Source organism: Asterias amurensis, chromosome 9 (assembly GCF_032118995.1).
Source record: "Asterias amurensis chromosome 9, ASM3211899v1".
Lineage (NCBI taxonomy): Eukaryota > Metazoa > Echinodermata > Asteroidea > Forcipulatida > Asteriidae > Asterias > Asterias amurensis.
In genome coordinates this window covers 13,226,636-13,243,519 of record NC_092656.1, presented here as the reverse complement: position 1 = coordinate 13,243,519, position 16,884 = coordinate 13,226,636, and the positions used below count along the sequence as shown (strand labels likewise).

At 40.5% G+C, this 16,884-nt stretch overlaps 2 protein-coding genes across 2 annotated transcripts; one reads left to right on the top strand and one right to left on the bottom strand.

Moving 5' to 3' along the window:
- Window positions 1-6,324: 6,324 nt before the first annotated feature.
- LOC139942206 (melatonin receptor type 1B-A-like) lies at window positions 6,325-7,437 on the bottom strand. Its single transcript, XM_071938982.1, has one exon. It carries the CDS (start codon window positions 7,435-7,437, stop codon window positions 6,325-6,327), a length of 1,113 nt encoding a protein of 370 aa, XP_071795083.1.
- A 7,626-nt stretch (window positions 7,438-15,063) lies between these two features.
- On the top strand, window positions 15,064-16,419 carry LOC139941850 (alpha-1B adrenergic receptor-like). Its single transcript, XM_071938479.1, has 2 exons — window positions 15,064-15,795; window positions 16,060-16,419. Exons 1-2 carry the CDS (start codon window positions 15,064-15,066, stop codon window positions 16,417-16,419), a joined length of 1,092 nt encoding a protein of 363 aa, XP_071794580.1.
- The last annotated feature ends 465 nt before the right edge of the window (window positions 16,420-16,884 follow it).

Here is a 16,884-nt window from a genome sequence, read left to right as displayed (position 1 = left end):
CAGTAGCAGTAGCAGTAGCAGTAGCAGTAGCAGTAGCAGTAGCAGTAGCAGTAGCAGTAGCAGTAGCAGTAGCAGTAGCAGTAGCAGTAGCAGTAGCATTGTTATTGTTATTGTTATTGTTATTGTTATTGTTATTGTTATTGTTATTGTTATTGTTATTGTTATTGTTATTGTTATTGTTATTGTTATTGTTATTGTTATTGTTATTGTTATTGTTATTGTTATTGTTATTGTTATTGTTATTGTTATTGTTATTATTATTATTGTTATTATTATTATTGTTATTATTAAGGTAATTGTTTGATCGATTCAAAAAATGAAAAATAATAATAATGAAAATGCTGTATTTTCTATTGTGTAGATTTGTTGGCAGGAAATTATGTTGATCCTCTCTTTCTTAGTTGCTTCGGCAAAGTAAAGTATACGGGACAAAACGACGGGCAAGTGTACGATGTCACAAAGCACTCAGATCCGTTTTAACTTAAGATGATTTGCTTGCCTAAGTATACGGGACAAAAAGACGGGCAAGTGTACGATGTCACAAAGCACTCAGATCCGTTTTAACTTAAGATGATTTGCTTGCCTAAGTGATTTGTATTGTGACTCTAATCGCGCCCCTCCACTTATCCCCCCCCCCCCCCTTGTCACCCCCTTACACCACGCTACATTTGGAGAATTAATTTCTAGTGTGTGCCGCACTTCTAGTGTATGATGGGCGCGAGCCGAAGTTGCATAGCTAACCAGGTTCTGGTGCCGCACGTGATTCGTGCTGCACGACGTCAACGTTGTTTTCGTTGGCACGTTTTCGTAAATTTTCGTTGGCACGTTTTCGTAAATCATCAGCCGCGCTTTCATACCTTGCATTCGTTCATCCTCTTTCAAAAATAGGACGTAAAATCAATCCAATTTTGAAATAATTTTTGGGGTTGAACAAAGAATTGACTAGAGTGGGATTCTTTGTCAATTCTAGTCAATTCTTTGTTCAGCCCCCAAAAAACATTTCAAAATTTACCCAGTCAGTTTCCCTTGTGGTTTATATCAATTTTGAAATACGAAGAAAACATCGACCCCCCCCCCCCTAGTATGATCACCGGACCGAAAAAATGTCATAAGAAAATTTGCAGCCGCTCTCTACAAGCACCTGGGAGATTTACTGACACAAACAGACACGTTACTTGCATTAGTATTAGATTTAATATTATCTGGTTTGAAAAGTTCAAAAGGTGATTTTAGTCTCAGTGCAAGTTTTGCTCTGATCAATCTTTGGAACCCGTTAAAAAAAATTTTTTTTAATTTTATTTTAATCAACATCCAACGGCGCAAGCGCCAATTACACATGGGCGACGTCATGTCCTCGCCGCTTGTGATTAAAGCAATGTATATTAGATTCCAGCATTTCATTTACATTTTAGCGACAGTGCCAAATATAATGTAGTTTGTGTCTGTAATGCAAGAAAATAAATATCAAATTTGATTAACTTTTCATTATTTTGATTTCAAATTAAATAAGTACATGAAGAAAAAAAACCTTAGCAACAATCCAATGTGTTAACGGGATGCGAATTGGTAAAAATGAAAGTATGTTTAACATAGGCCTACTGGGTTGAAAACTTCCCACAATGTATTTTCGCATGGCATGATATAGTTGTGGAGAAATGAGTCATTAACAGCTACATTTCGATTTTGCATGTCCAAAATCCGATGTTTAAAGTAATGGGTCTCTTTCTGCTTTTGTTTAGATTTGTATTATAGTTTCGTGGTTGTTGGGTCACAGCAGGTGGTCACCATGCATGGTAATGTTTTTATCAGCATGGCTTACTCTTTCTTTTGGCTGAAAGGTAAGACATTTACAACACAATTGACCAATCTATACCAAAAAGAAATTTACTGCTACGACCTATCTATAGTTTAGAAAGAAAAGAAAAAAACGCTGAAGGCGCATGTTGGCCGGCATGGAAAAAGGGAACGAACACTGGGAAGACTTACATATACATCTCGTGTTTATTACAAAAATATATACAAAATTGTGCCAAGACAATTTGTGTTTAAAGGCAGTGGACACTATTGGTAATTGCTTAAAACAATGATAAGCATTAAACCTCACTTGGTAAAGAGTAAGGGGGAGAGGTTGGCAGTATAAAACATTGTGAGAAACGGCTCCCTTTGAAGTGGAGTAGTTTTCGAGATAGAGGTAATTTTCCACGAATTTGATTTCGAGACCTCAAGTTTAGAACTTGAGGTCTCGAAATCAACCATCTAAACGCACACAACTTCGTGTGACAAGGGTGTTTTTTCTTTCATTATTATCTCGCAACTTCGACGACCAATTGAGCTCAAATTTTCACAGGTTAGTTATTTATTGCATATGTTGAGACACACCAAGTGAGAAGACTGGTCTTTGACAATTACCAATTAGTGTCCACTGTCTTTAAGTTGGCAAAACAACTATAGACCCTACAAGTCGTCAACAAGTACAATATCGACATAAATTACACTCTGACTGGGAAACTCGATCGAAAAGGAAAGATCTCAATACGAGCCCCTTTGGCCCAAAGGCATGACTCGATGCGAAACCTATAATTTAGCGTTTCATTTTCAAATCTACTTATGACCAAAAGGGACAAGCATCAACTTTAAACACACTTTTGCTAATTAAATCTGTTAATAATAATAATAAATTATAATAGTGGCTTCTTATAATAGCGCTTCAACATTATTACCCCTATGCAGCATGTGCTGCCAAATATGTTGCGCACTAAGCTAATCAATCACAAGAACCATCTCTGCCCTCACAGGTACCCATTTACCCCTGGGTGGAGAGAAGCTTATGGTTAAGTGTCTTGCTCAAGGACACAAGTGTCACGACCGGGATTCGAATCCCCACACTGCTGATCAGAAACACCAGAGCTTGAGTTCGATGCTCTTATTAGCGAGCTTTCGCAAGACCACGGTAGGGACACATGACGGTAAAAAATTCAAGGCGTGTTTTTTTCTTTCCCAGGGAAGATAAAAACAACGTGTGCGTTATGGAAGAAAACTCCATGGCCTTACTGTCCCACTCGAAAGACGGAGTACGCTACATGTTAACGCATGGAGTTTGCATGGAGATGCAATACAAGTACACGTGTATAGAGTGCATTCTAGACACGCTTGGTTGGTTGCGCCATGGTTGCGCCCATGTAAGAAAGAAGGTACATGTACAACACGTACATTAATGCTTAGTGGCCTCATCTTTCCTGGGGAAAAAATACGCTAAAAGGGATTACTGATTGTATATAATAGAAATCAGTGTAAGGGAGCAGGAAAATCGATCGACGCATGCGCCAAACTGAAGTAGACTCAGTCGTGTAGAGTTTCGGAACGCTAATATTTGGTGAAACAACGTCCGGTCTGTACGACAACGGAGTGATGTCGTTTATACACGTTGTATGGTGGGGGAGCCTTGTGATAGACTCGATTCAAGCCCCGTTCTGGTGCGAGAGATCCTACAAAATCATATCCGACTTCAAAATGTAGCTATTGTGGTCCCGAGAATGGCCAGGCACAGGGGGCTAGGTTGGGGGATACCAACCTCGCAAAAGTTGTATAATATTTAGGCGATGAGACTGTAAATAAAAGGACCCTCATGGGGTCTGGGACTTGAATCAATTCTATATCACTATGTGGTCCACAACATACAGGACGGGAGCACTCAAGCGTGAGATTACAGATTACTGTGTTATGCTCTCCCCCGTCCTGTGTGCTCCGTGCCGAAAATCGAAAGCTCGCTATTCGCTCGGTCACGACACCCAAAGATGAGTGTTTTCAGATAAGGCCAAGTAAAGAATGGCGGCCATCTTTAAATAAAAAATAAAAAATAAAAAGCCCCTCTTCCTCCTTTTTTTGAAAAACCCGGACGTGAAACATGTTTTTTTTTTTTACTCGGCCTAATCATGGTGTGAACAGGATCAAAAGTTAGAGGTAGGGCCTATCGCACTTTCTTTTGTGGTGTTAGAAAGTGATTATGAATTGAAAACAACTACATACAATGTAAAGGTATACAGTCGACTAATTATATATACCCTTTTTTAAAGGTAGTGGACACTATTGGTAATTGTCGAAGACTAGCCTTCACAGTTGGTATATCTCAACATATGCATAAAATAACTAACCTGTGAAAAATTTGAGCTCAATCGGTCATCGAAGTTGCGAGATAATAATGAAAGAAAAAATTAAATCTGAGGTCTCGAAATCAAATTCGTGGAAAATTGCTTCTTTCTCGAAAACGATGACACTTCAGAGGGAGACGTTTCTCACAACGTTTTATACCATCAACCTCTCCCCATTGCTCATCACCGAGAAAGGTTTTATGCTAATACTTATTTTGAGTAATTACCAATAGTGTCCACTGCCTTTAAGTTTACAAAAACCAAAAAGTATGTTTTGTCTCCGAAATCGTTTCGTGAGCTCAAATTAGTTATTTGTGCGCCCGAAATAATTTATTGTGGTCGAAATCGTTTCGAGTAACACCATTTATTTCGTGAGATCAAATCAAAACTTAAAAATGATTTATTGGATATGAGGGCTTCAAGTTATTTATGTGTTTCCTATTTTCTATTAGATTAGTTTTTCATCATTATGTCCCTTAATGGGCTCCATATGTAACCCATACGTAACAGTTATTATAGCAGTTTAAACTCATCCAGTTGTTGTTTTCCCCATAATATGTACTAAAACAGACAACTTGTCAACACTAAGATATGTCTTGATATACAATGTAATGTACATAACAGTCATGCCACTTGTCAACAGCTGTTTTTCTTCAATGATAATGCAATAATTAAAGGAAACCGACAAAACACTGTACAAAGTTAAGTGAGGTTGGCCATTTTCTCATTTGCTTTGCGTGTATCGAGTTGCATGTGTGACATAGGTCAAGGTATACGCCAAAAGACAAATAAATTCACTTTTCACAAATAATTGTTCAGTAACTTTGCTGTGATAAGACGAAATATTTTGTGCGCCCGAAATAATTTATTGTGGTCGAAATCGTTTCGAGTAACACCATTTACTTCGTGAGATCAAATCAAAACTTAAAAATGAGTTCAAGTGCAGGATATGAGGACTTCAAATTATTTATGTGTTTCCTATTTTCTACTAGATTAGTTTTTCATCATTATGTCCCTTAATGGGCTCCATACGTAACCCATACGTAACAGTTTATTATATCAGTTTAAACTCATCCAATTGTTGTTTTCCCCATATCATGCACTCAGACAACTTGTCAACACTAAGATATGTCTTGATATACAATATACGACGTCCAACGCTACCTGGTGAATTCAGAGCGTTGGACAAGGCTACTTGTAGCCATACAAACCAGGGTGACCGGGGTGAACCCCTTCTGTTTACGGTAGTGCACTGGGTTCTATTACGTGCGTTACACAACACACGGGACCTACGGATTTACGTCCAATCCGAAGGACGGAGCAATAATGTCCAGCACAACATTCCACGATCGGGACTCGAACCCACACTCTGTTGATCAGAAGCACCAGAGCTTTAGCTCCGTGTTCTTGGCCGCTCGGCCACGAAACGCCACAATAGTCAAACAAGAGTTCCCTTTTGTCCCTTTTCCCCCTACATCTTTAACAGTGACCCTTTCTGTGTATCAAAACCGTGAATAATGAAACAGATTTCAAAAAAGTTTCCCGAACTCCTACTTTTACAATACTGATGCGTTCAAGGTGGGCTTGGTGTTTTACCTTGTTTTTAAAAGCCACACCGTATACCCTTTGCGAAGTTGGGTTATTCAATTGTTCTTCTTCTGACATGCTTTTCTACACTGAATTATAGGTAGCTCAATTTGTGGAGATAATGCTGCTGACGACGATCTGATAGTGCTACTGTCGGTGTGCCAATTCTCTTGCCTGTTATAAGGGTGATGGTATTGATGTTGTTTCGACGATGAAGATGATAGTGCTGCTTTTGGTGATAGTGTTAGTTCTGTCTCGATGTTGATTACGGTGTCGGTGCTGTGTCGATGATAAACGTGGAGTGGTGTTGATGATGATGAAGATGATGGTGGGAGTGGTGCTGGTTTCGGCGGTGTGTCGATGATGATGGTGCTGGTGTCGGTGCTGTGTCGATGAAAAAGGTGATAGTCGTTGCTGCTGCTGATGGTGAAGGTGGTGTTGGTGTTGTTGCTGCGGAGCTGATGTCGATGATGATGATGCTGGTGTAATGATGTGTCGATGATGTCGTCCTGTTGCTGCTACTGATTATAATGATGGTGATGGTGTCGATGTCGTTGAACTAGTTAACAGAATCCCGACATGGAAATTGTTAGTTCTTTCGCAATAACAGCAAGAGTTTCAGTAAATCCGAAGGTTCTTGTATTTCAGAGTAACGGCACTTAACTATCTGCCGCATTACCACTTTGAACTGTGGGTGATTGACTGCGTATATGATGGGGTTTACACAACTGTTAAAAACAGTTATAGTGACTCCGTAGAGAGCAAACTTACGACTGGATGGTATAGCGAGAGAGATAAAGTAAGGAGACAGTAACAATGTGAAGATGCAAAACACAAGGAAGAGGTTCTTGGTGATAGCTAGTTGCTGACGGCTGATGGCCTGCCTGGCTTTCTTGGCGACGTGCTCAGCATTAGTCACTGACGATTCCCCAGTGGCAACATTGAAACCGGTGGACGTTTCACCATCCAAACCAACCACTGTGGAGATTGACTGACTATTCTTGCAAGATCTGCTCTTTTTCTGTTTCCTGAAGTGTCGTTTGAGATGGATGTAGAGTGCCGTGTAGCAACAGATGATGATGAGCATTGGGACCGGGAACAGACCCACAGATTGGGCCAGGTTGTATTCAGGACCTCTTGGGTGACCATCTTGATCTGAACATGTATTGTCTTGTGGATCGTAACCAATGGAGCCTATGCCCAGAATCGGCGGGAGGAAAAACACAATACACGGAATAACCCAAGTCAATGAGATCATGACGACTACTTTACCCGGGGTGTACCACCAACTGTAGGTATTCGTTGTTTGAGTGACGAGGACCACGCGATTCAAAGCTATGGAGGCCAACGAGTAGATACTTGCACCGAGACCGGTGTAAAGTTGAATGGCAGCAATTACACAAGGGACCTCCGATTCCAAGGGCCAGCTTTCATTACTCACCAAAGCTACGCAAATCCACGGGTAGGAGAGACTGGTCCAGAAATCAGCCACGCTGAGGTTGACCACGAAGGCGTTGGTCACGGTGCGGAGTTTCTTGGATAGGATGACGGACCAGATGACGAGACTGTTACCTACGAGGCCCAGAATGCAGGTCAAAATCCAAACACCGACCAAGGCTGCACGAGCTTCGTATGGATACAGCGAAGAATAGACTGGTGCCTTCGTTGTATCATTGATCTGGGGCAGAGAGTTGTTGTCCATCTTGTTCAATCGACAGCACAATACATCTAGTACCGATACCAGTTGTGACAGCTTATATAAGGTCATTCGGCAAGAGATTTTGTTATACGTCCGTGTTACAATTATTGGCAAACTTTGCTGAAACGAAAGGGAAATTTTTCATATTATTGTTTCAAATTATCGAACAAGCCACGTCCTTGTTAAAATAGATGACAAACTTAGCTGAAATCCAAGTGCAAATTATATGAATAGGGTTGTCAAAATATTGAACGAGGAAACACACGGGAAACCGGCTGAATCATTATAACCTTTCCCGCTGGCGTATTTTTTTTTTCCTAGGACGAACGTGGGCAATTTACATAAATGGGCGTAGTTAACTATACATTTGTCCATGCACATTCGTACTTCGACGTAATAATAGTTGTGGAAATACACTCACGCATATTATTAAACATGTACACATACACGCATACACGTGTTCATGTTACATGTACAATGTACATTATATTTAGTACCATGTAAAACTGCGTATTTGTACAACTCTACCTTTTGTCCATAAAATGCGTCGCGCTTGCTTTCATTGCCAAGTCTTGATTGCCCGATAAAATACGTTTGGATATGGTTGGGAGGGGGAGGGAGGGCAATTACGAAAATAGACAGACGATCATAATGAACGGTTGTGGTCCCTAATTTTTTTTAATGAAATTTAATAGTACACTGCATTACAAACAGCACATATGCATCTGGAGCACACACAATTATGCAACCACAATAATGTGTTTTTTCCACAGGTTTGTTATCTTATGCATGTTGTGATACATCAAGTGAAAATACTGGTCTTCGACAATAATTACTAAATCAAGTGAAAATACTGGTCTTCAACAATAATTACCAAATGTGCCCAGTTTAAAAATAGACCATATATCTCCATGGTGAGACCATGGAGGAGGAGGTAGACTGGTTCATCACAACCTGTACACCATTGTGTGAAGCGTAGTAGAAGAAAGGCAGGTTGTGTGGTCCCCATTTATTTACCACAACTGTTTTCATTCCACATACCACCACCAGAGGCCCAAGGTCCCTTGCGGTCATCACTAAAGCTCGTGCATGCGCAAGAGTGTTTTTCGGGCAAAAACACGCCCATTTAATGTTAATTGCCCACGTTCGTCCTAGGAAAAAAAAACGCTTCCCGCTGCAATAGCACATGTAGTTCCATAGTTCATAAAATGACCACCGTTGACCAATAGGTGACCAATGTTGTCCGGCCAATACAAAACTGAACACATAGTTAGGCTGCAATCGGCTAACAAATTTGCGTTTTGTAAATATTCATAAAATGACCACTGCTGACCAATAAAAGACCATTGGTAACATGATTCCTAAACAGATAAGGTACATTAACAACCGCCCTCTGTTGACAAAACACTATATACGTCATGTTTCGCCGGGCAAAGAGTTGCGTAGACTGGGCCCCTGTCTTTATCCGCAAGGATAAACGAGCCTCGAAGAATGACGTCAGACGTTCAGGCTAAGAGTTGCGCAGTCATAGTAAGATTGCATACACTTTCTAGCTGGCTGCCAAAACACAAAGGTTTTGCCCGGCGGTATGCGCGCGAATCATGTTATGGTTTTCGTGTGACGTCAGAGGTCACATCGTCTATAGACACTGAAACCAAAAAATAACATGACCGTACCTGCTGGCCGATAGGATGACGGTCAGTAGTGGTCATTTCGTTACTATTTACACCATGAGTCTTCTCCCACAGGCTTGAGCCATTTGCAGGCTCACGTGATCCAATGTCCCATTGGCTCGAACAATGGGAGACTTTGGGACGCTAGGTGGCAGCAGACTTACCAGGTAAATTTCCATTGTTTACGTAGTTCTGAGCGTGCGCACATGACCGAGAACAATGGATTTTACCTGGTAAGTCTGCTGCCACCAAGCGTCCCAAAAGTCTCCCATTGGGTTGTATACAAATTTTAATTTTGGCCAGCGGTCATCTATCGATCAGCAGTGTTTTGTTTTTGTTTTGTTTTTGTATATATGATTATTTAAAGGCAGTGGACACTATTGGTATAATTACTCAAAATAGTTATCAGCATAAAACCTCACTTGGTAACGAGTAATGGGGAGAGGTTGGTAGTATAAAGCATTGTGAGAAACGGGTCCCTCTGAAGTGACGTAATTTTCGAGAAAATAGTAATTTTCCACGAATTTGATTTCGAGACCTCAAGTTTAGAATTTGAGGTCTCGAAATCAGGCATCCGAAAGCACACAACTTCGTGTGACAAGGATGTTTTTTTCTTTAATAGCTATCTCGTACCTTCGATGACCGATGGAGCTCAAATTTTCACAGGTTTGTTATTTTATGCATATGTTGAGATACATCAAGTGAGAAGACTGGTCTTTGACAATTACCAATTGTGTCCACTGTCTTTAAAACAAATTGCCTCTGGTCATAATAGTGGTCAGTAGAGGTGACAAACAACGTTACAGAAATCTTCTCCGTTTGCTGGTCCTTTGAAACAAACCATACGAACGGTGTCCACAGAGCGTGTAATAGACTGTGCAAGTCTCGCGCGCACCGGAGCGAGAAAACACGACAACTGAAGAACTTTATTTTTATGTGAATCACATCTTTGCTTTAATTTATTCTTAATGCCGAATCTGAACAACAAAAATACCCATTAGAGCTTGTTTAAATAAGTTTTAGCTTTTTAAACAAATACACAATTATCGGTTAAAGTCTATGTATGGACACAAGTAAAACTCTGGGACAAGGATGTTTGTTTGATTTTAAATGTTTTGAAACCCATTTTGTAAATCTACGCCCGAATGTGAAACTACTAAAAGCTGGTTTATACGCGGACGCACGATGGTCGCAAGGGCGTTAGATAAACGCGTGACGCATTTTAAAGAGGAAGCCGACGCCCAAGCGACCAATGAAAAGGCTTTCCACCCCGCGCGGCCAAAACAAGCGTCTGCGTAAGTTTCTTGATCGGAGATGGGCACAAATTCTTAATTTTTTACAACTAACCTGACCCGAGGTCAAGTTTAAATATCGGTTTTTCTTCGTTATAATGTTGACTTTATTTTTACTTTTATATTTGTTGTTAAAGCCATTGGACCCTTTCGGTACAGAGAAAAAAGTTCACAGATGTACAAATAATTTACAGGGTTTACAGAAGGTAATGGTGAAAGACTTCTCTTGAAATATTAGTCCATGAAATGCTTTACTTTTTGAGAAAACGGTAAAACAATATAAATTCTCGTTAACGAGAATTACAGATTTGTTATAAACACATGTCATGACACGGCGAAACGCGCGAAAACAGGAGTGGGTTTTCCCGTTATTTTCTCCAGACTCCGATGACCGATTGAGCCTAAATTTCCACAGGATTGTTATTTTATATATAAGTTGTGATACACGAAGTGTGGGACTTGGACAATACTGTTTACCGAAAGTGTATAATGGCTTTAATTAGTATTACATGTTTAACAACATATGTCATTTTTATGGTCATAAACTACACTAGATTAAAGTAATGGACGAAACAAAATCTCCCCAACGTAAAACTCCATAAGGTTGGGACCACAATGGTCCCGGAAGTTCAAATCTGCGCGAGACTTGCACAGTCTATATAGGTTTTCTCGGTCAATTTCGGCAAATGAGCAGCCAATTTAACCACCAAGCTATTCTATTTCGCGCGAAATCGAATGCTACTAAAAAGGGTCATGCGATTTCGTTTTATGATTAGTCAAATGTAATGTTGCGTCGTTCGATTTAACAAAATAATCATTCAATTTAGCAATTCATCAAAGCAGCATTCAAATTAGCAGACGCTTCTTGTGGCGTGTGTGTCACGAAAAAGAATGACGATAAGCTAAATTGAACAGAGTGCTTAAAGAATTTGACTCGACTCAAACGCAGTAACAACTGGAAAGGCAAAACAGCTTTAATTCGAACCCGTGAAAATGAAATTGGCTGCTCATTTGCCGAATTTGACCGAGAAAACCTATATCAACGGTGTTTTTGGAAGTGTCGTGGCGTAGCGGTTTACAAAGAGCAACTCTGTTGTTTCTGATCAGCAGAGTGTGTGATCGAGTCCCAATCGTGACACGTGTGTCCTTAAGCAATACACTTAACCATTACTTCATTCTTCGGATGGGATGTAAAGCCTTTGGTCCTGTGTGTTGTGTAACGCCCGTACAAAAAAAAAACAGCGCACTTATCGGAAAGAGAAGGGGGTTCGCCCCGGTGTTCCTGGTATGATTGACAGCTTTATTGCGCCACAGCGCCTTAAACCATTACATGGTGCTATGTAGATCTCATACTACAAACATAGTCCCACCACATACATGTACCTTGAAGCATGGAGGAAGGAATGAAGGAAGACGCCTAGCCTTGAGGTTCGCCGAGTGACGTATATGCGCGCTATTATAAATAAAGAAACCAGTATTATTTCCCCGGTGTTTTCTATAGACCGACCCAGGCACGCAAGTGCTGGGCGCCGCCATGCGCTGCATGCGCGCCATTTCTGGGTAGTCTTTGTGCCTAGTTTTGTGCACAAAGACACGAGAAAATCGTTTTCCTTTTCACTCTCTATAGGAATTGAATGTCTTCCTCAACAATCTATGAAATTACCTTGATATGGCTGCTTGATATAACAACGTACTACATTCTTGATAAATTTTTAAAATTAAGCAGAAAGTAAAATACTGAAATTCTGACAAAACACCTTGCCGATGTAATGCATTTTAGCGAGTATTATGCAGTTTCCGCGTCTTTGACACTACACTCGCCTAAGACAATCACCTTTTTCAAGACGATTCGGCTTATATTTTATTGCAAATATTTGTGGTCAGTGATCGACATTGGTATATCATGATGTCCTGTTAAGGAAATTTTGTTATTCGTTGAGGAAAACATTTAATTTCCATAAAGAGTAAAAAGAAACGTGATTTCCTCATGTCTTTTTGCACAAAACTGGGCACATGTACACCGCAGCAATGGCGCGCGGTGCTAAACACTTGGCGCGCCCGGTGCGTGTCGGATCGGTCTATAGCAAACGAGTCCTAGGTATACTTTATTTCTTCTGAGGCCTGGTTGATTAGGTTCAATATAAGTCTGAACAATCTCTTAATGAATCTGATTGACGTTTAAGGCACTGAACACCTTGGGTAATTGTCAAAGACCAGTATTCTCACTTGGTGTATCCCCCCCCCCCCCCCCCCCAGCATGCATTACCTAACAAATCTGTGAACATTTGGGCTCAATTAGTCATCGAAGTTGCAAGAGAATAATGAAAGAAAAAAAAACACTATTGTTGCACAAAATAATTGATGTGCTTTCAGATAAATAGAAAGCCAGTGGACACTATTGGTAATTGTCAAAGACCAGTCTTATCACTTGCTGTATCTCAATATATGCATAAAATAGCAAACCTCTGAAAATTTGAGCTCGATTGGTAGTCGGAGTTGCGAGATAACTATGAAAGAGAAACATCCTTGTCACACGAAGTTGTGTGCATTCAGATGCTTGATTTCGGGACCTCAAATTCTAAACTTGAGGTCTCGAAATCAAATTCGTTGAAATTTACTTCTTTCTCGAAAACTACTCCACTTCAGAGGGAGCCGTTTCTCACAAGGCTTTTTACTACCAACCTCTCCACATTACTCGTTAACAAAATAAAGGTTTTGTGCTAATAATTATTTTGAGTAATTATACCAATAGTGTCCACTGCCTTTAAACACTTCATTTATTATTTTGAGTGAGAAGTCCCCTCTTTCTCAAAAACTACGTTACGTCACAATGTGTTATACTATCAACAGCTCTCAAATGCTCCTCCCAATACCATCATGTACAGTTTGTGTCAAAACCCGTTTGACGACATCAAGTTCATCCCTCAATTTTGACGATATTTAATCAAAATGGCATTGGATTTGACCTTTTGACTGGCATAATAAAATTCCCTTTTCGCATTTTACAGACCCATTTCTTGTTTATGCTCGAAGACGTTTCGCAAATGTCGCTATGAAAGAGTATCAGATATAATGACATTTTACACCGTTTTGTTGTGAAGTTATAGATTTGAATTTCTTCCCGACCTCCATAAGGCCTCTCATAAAACTGAGTGCATGACAAAAATGTGTTGACATTAAAGGATGGAAACTTTTTGTAACACAAAACACAACGTCCACAGATTTACATTAAACTTGCCGTTTGAAGACAATGATGGTAGAAAAATGCCCTTAAAATATTACTTGCTGAGGTGATATAGTTTTTGAGAAATGAGTAAAACGAGTCACGAACATATTTTAGCATGTGAAAACGTACTTTCGTGACATTGTTTTACTCATTTCTCAAAAACTATATAACCTCAGCAAGTAGTATTTTAAGGTAAGCTTTCTACTATCGTTATCTTCAAACGGTGTAAGTTTAATGTAAATCTGTGGACATTGTGTTTTGTGTTACAAGAAGTACCCAAATCCTTAAAAGCCCCTTCTAGCCCCTTTTGGGGACAGAATAAGTCAAAATCCTTCGAGAGGAAACTAGTAGGAGCCCACTATAGCTGCAATAAAGAGTGACTTAAAAAAAAATATATATATATATATATACACACTTGTGAAGTTAAATTTTCTTGGGCTTTCAACTGAAAGCATTCATAAATGTCCTTTTGAAACATTCCAACCATATCAGGTCTATACCTTACTATTTTTATTTCATAAAGGTTTTTTTTTTGCGTTTGGTTATAGTACACGTATTTCAATAGATTACATAATGAAAAAAAGAAAGAAAAAAAAAAAAAAACATGCTGGCCAAAAATACAATCGGGGTTAGTAATTTTCTAAGTTGATCATATTTAAAACTGATGTGCAAAACCACTAATGACAGGGATCAGATTGGAAGGACTGGGTAAATATAATGTAGAGAGAGATCAGAGTGACAGCCGCTGCCGTATACAAGAGCAAGGCTCGCCCCGGTGTTTCCAGCATAGTGTTGTACCAATACGCACCGCCTCATTAAAAGATATGATGCTGTTTTATGGTTGCCTCATTAAATAATTCATACCAAATAATGTTTCACCTGATTTGATATTCGGAACCAGGAGTCGTATGACATCGTTGTTATATTCGTTTATTAGTTCACGGTTTATATTTCAGACCAAGTCATCACATACTTAGTGCAAAGCCATGATCCCATAACAACAGAATGGATTAACTCAATGCTGCGCAGTTATATCAATAACAAAGGATGAAGAAGCAAGACAAATGAGCCATTACAATACGGTGCGCATTGACCGAAGTCATCAGTATTGTACACAGTCTAGTGATAGTTATCTTGATCTATAGGGAGACTGCGAAGAGCTACATTTTAGCATTTCCCAACGACCAATTGATATGTTTTGTCACGAATTTAGATTGATTCTTTAGCTCCGTTTCTGCGCAGTTTATTGATGATGTATCAAGTTAATGTGGGCGTCGTCAGTCAACTTGGTTTTTCCTGGATCTGCTTGTGCGTATATTTTCCTTTTCAACGATGCATTGAGTAATCTTCACTTATACAAAAAACTGTAGTTTTGATTGAATCGGTATTGTATAACGAGACGGGACTTTGCAGACGAACTTGTTTCGCAATTGGAATCATGAATGATTCCAGCGTAGAGCCGGTAGTTATTGATCCCTCACTGTATCCCTACGAGGCTCGCGTCGGTTTAGTTTGCGTGTGGATCTTGGTTTCCATCCTCGGCCTAGTAGGAAACAGTCTCGTCATCTGGTCCGTCATCCTGTCCAAGAAACTCCGCACCGTGACCAACGCCTTCGTGGTCAACCTCAGCGTGGCTGATTTCTGGACCAGTCTCTCCTACCCGTGGATTTCAGTAGCTTTGCTTAGCCATGGAAGCTGGCCCTTGGCGTCAGAGGTCCCGTGTGTCATCGCTGCAGTACAGTTTTACACCGGTCTCGGTGCAAGTATCTACTCGTTGGCCTCCATAGCTTTGAATCGCATGGTCCTCATCACTCAAACCACGAACACCTACAGTTGGTGGTACACCCCGCGTAAAGTAGCCGTCATGATCGCAATGACTTGGGTCATCCCGTGTATTGTGTTTTTCCTCCCGCCGCTTCTTGGCATAGGCTCCATTGGTTACGATCCACAAGACAATACATGTTCAGACAAAGATGGTCACCCAAGAGGTCCTGAATACAACCTGGCCCAATCTGTGGGTCTATACCCAGTCCCAATGCTCATCATCATCTGTTCCTACACGGCACTCTACATCCATCTCAAACAACACTTCAGGAAGATGAAGAAGAAGGTCAACATGCAGAATATAAGATCAAGACAAACCATCGCAGAAACTTCTGTCAGCTTTTCGGTTGCCATTGTGGCTTCTTCTGAAGAAACCAACGTCAGCGGAGACCTCAGCACATATATCCCGTCAACTGTTGAACCATCGGTTGGGGAAACATCCAGCAGATCCAATGCACTTTCTGAAGATTTATCCGAAATTACATTTCTTGATGACACTCAAGCTAAAACCCCCGTTAACGACAGTGTGAAACATAGAGCTGCTAGGGAGCTTTCGCAGACGCTCAGTGTCGATACAACTACAAGTTGCCAGTCTCCTGTATCCAACCAGGTCAGTACAGCTAGTTCCGTCAACTCAGTGAGCACCTTACAAGACTCCAGCGTGAGACACCGTCAAGCAATCAGCCGCCAGCAACTAGCCATCACCAAGAACCTCTTCCTTGTGTTTTGCATCTTCACATTGTTACTGTCTCCTTACTTTATCTCTCTCGCTATACCATCCAGTCGTAAGTTTGCTCTCTACGGAGCAACCATTACTATTTTCAATAGCTGTGTGAACCCCATCATCTATGCCATCAGCCACCCACAGTTTAAAGTGGTAATGAGGAAGATCATCAAGTGCCGCTTATCGGAGATACCAGAACCTTCGGATAGCCTGAAGTCCGTTCTGACACGTCTACGCAGAACCTAATGATAGAACAAACCTTCGGATATTATTGAGTCCGTTCTGACACGTCTACGCAGAACCTAATGATAATTTAGAACAAAGGAACCTTCAGATAGTCTAAAGTCCGTTCTGACACGTCTACGCAGAACCTAATGATAGAACAACGAACCTTCAGATAGTCTAAAGTCCGTTCTGACACGTCTACGCAGAACCTAATGATAGAACAAACCTTCGGATATTCCTGAGTCCGTGCTGACACGTCTACGCAGAACCTAATGATAATTTAGAACAAAGGAACCTTCAGATAGTCTGAAGTACGTTCTGACACGTCTACGCAGAACCTAATGATAGAACAAAGGAACCTGCGGATAGTCTGAGGTCCGTTCTGACACGTCTACGCAGTACCTAATTATAAAACAAAGGAACCTTCGGATAGTCTCAAGTCCGTTCTGACACGTCTACGCAAACTAACCTGGTGCGAAAATTTCT

What these genes read in the sequence shown, in the direction of transcription:
- LOC139942206 (XM_071938982.1), bottom strand. Translation starts at nt 7,437, where the DNA reads ATGGACAACAACTCTCTGCCCCAGATCAATGATACAACGAAGGCACCA.
- LOC139941850 (XM_071938479.1), top strand. Translation starts at nt 15,064, where the DNA reads ATGAATGATTCCAGCGTAGAGCCGGTAGTTATTGATCCCTCACTGTAT. An exon ending in AAACTTCTGTCAGCTTTTCG is followed by an intron (nt 15,796 to 16,059) that starts GTTGCCATTGTG and finishes GTATCCAACCAG; the next exon opens with GTCAGTACAGCTAGTTCCGT.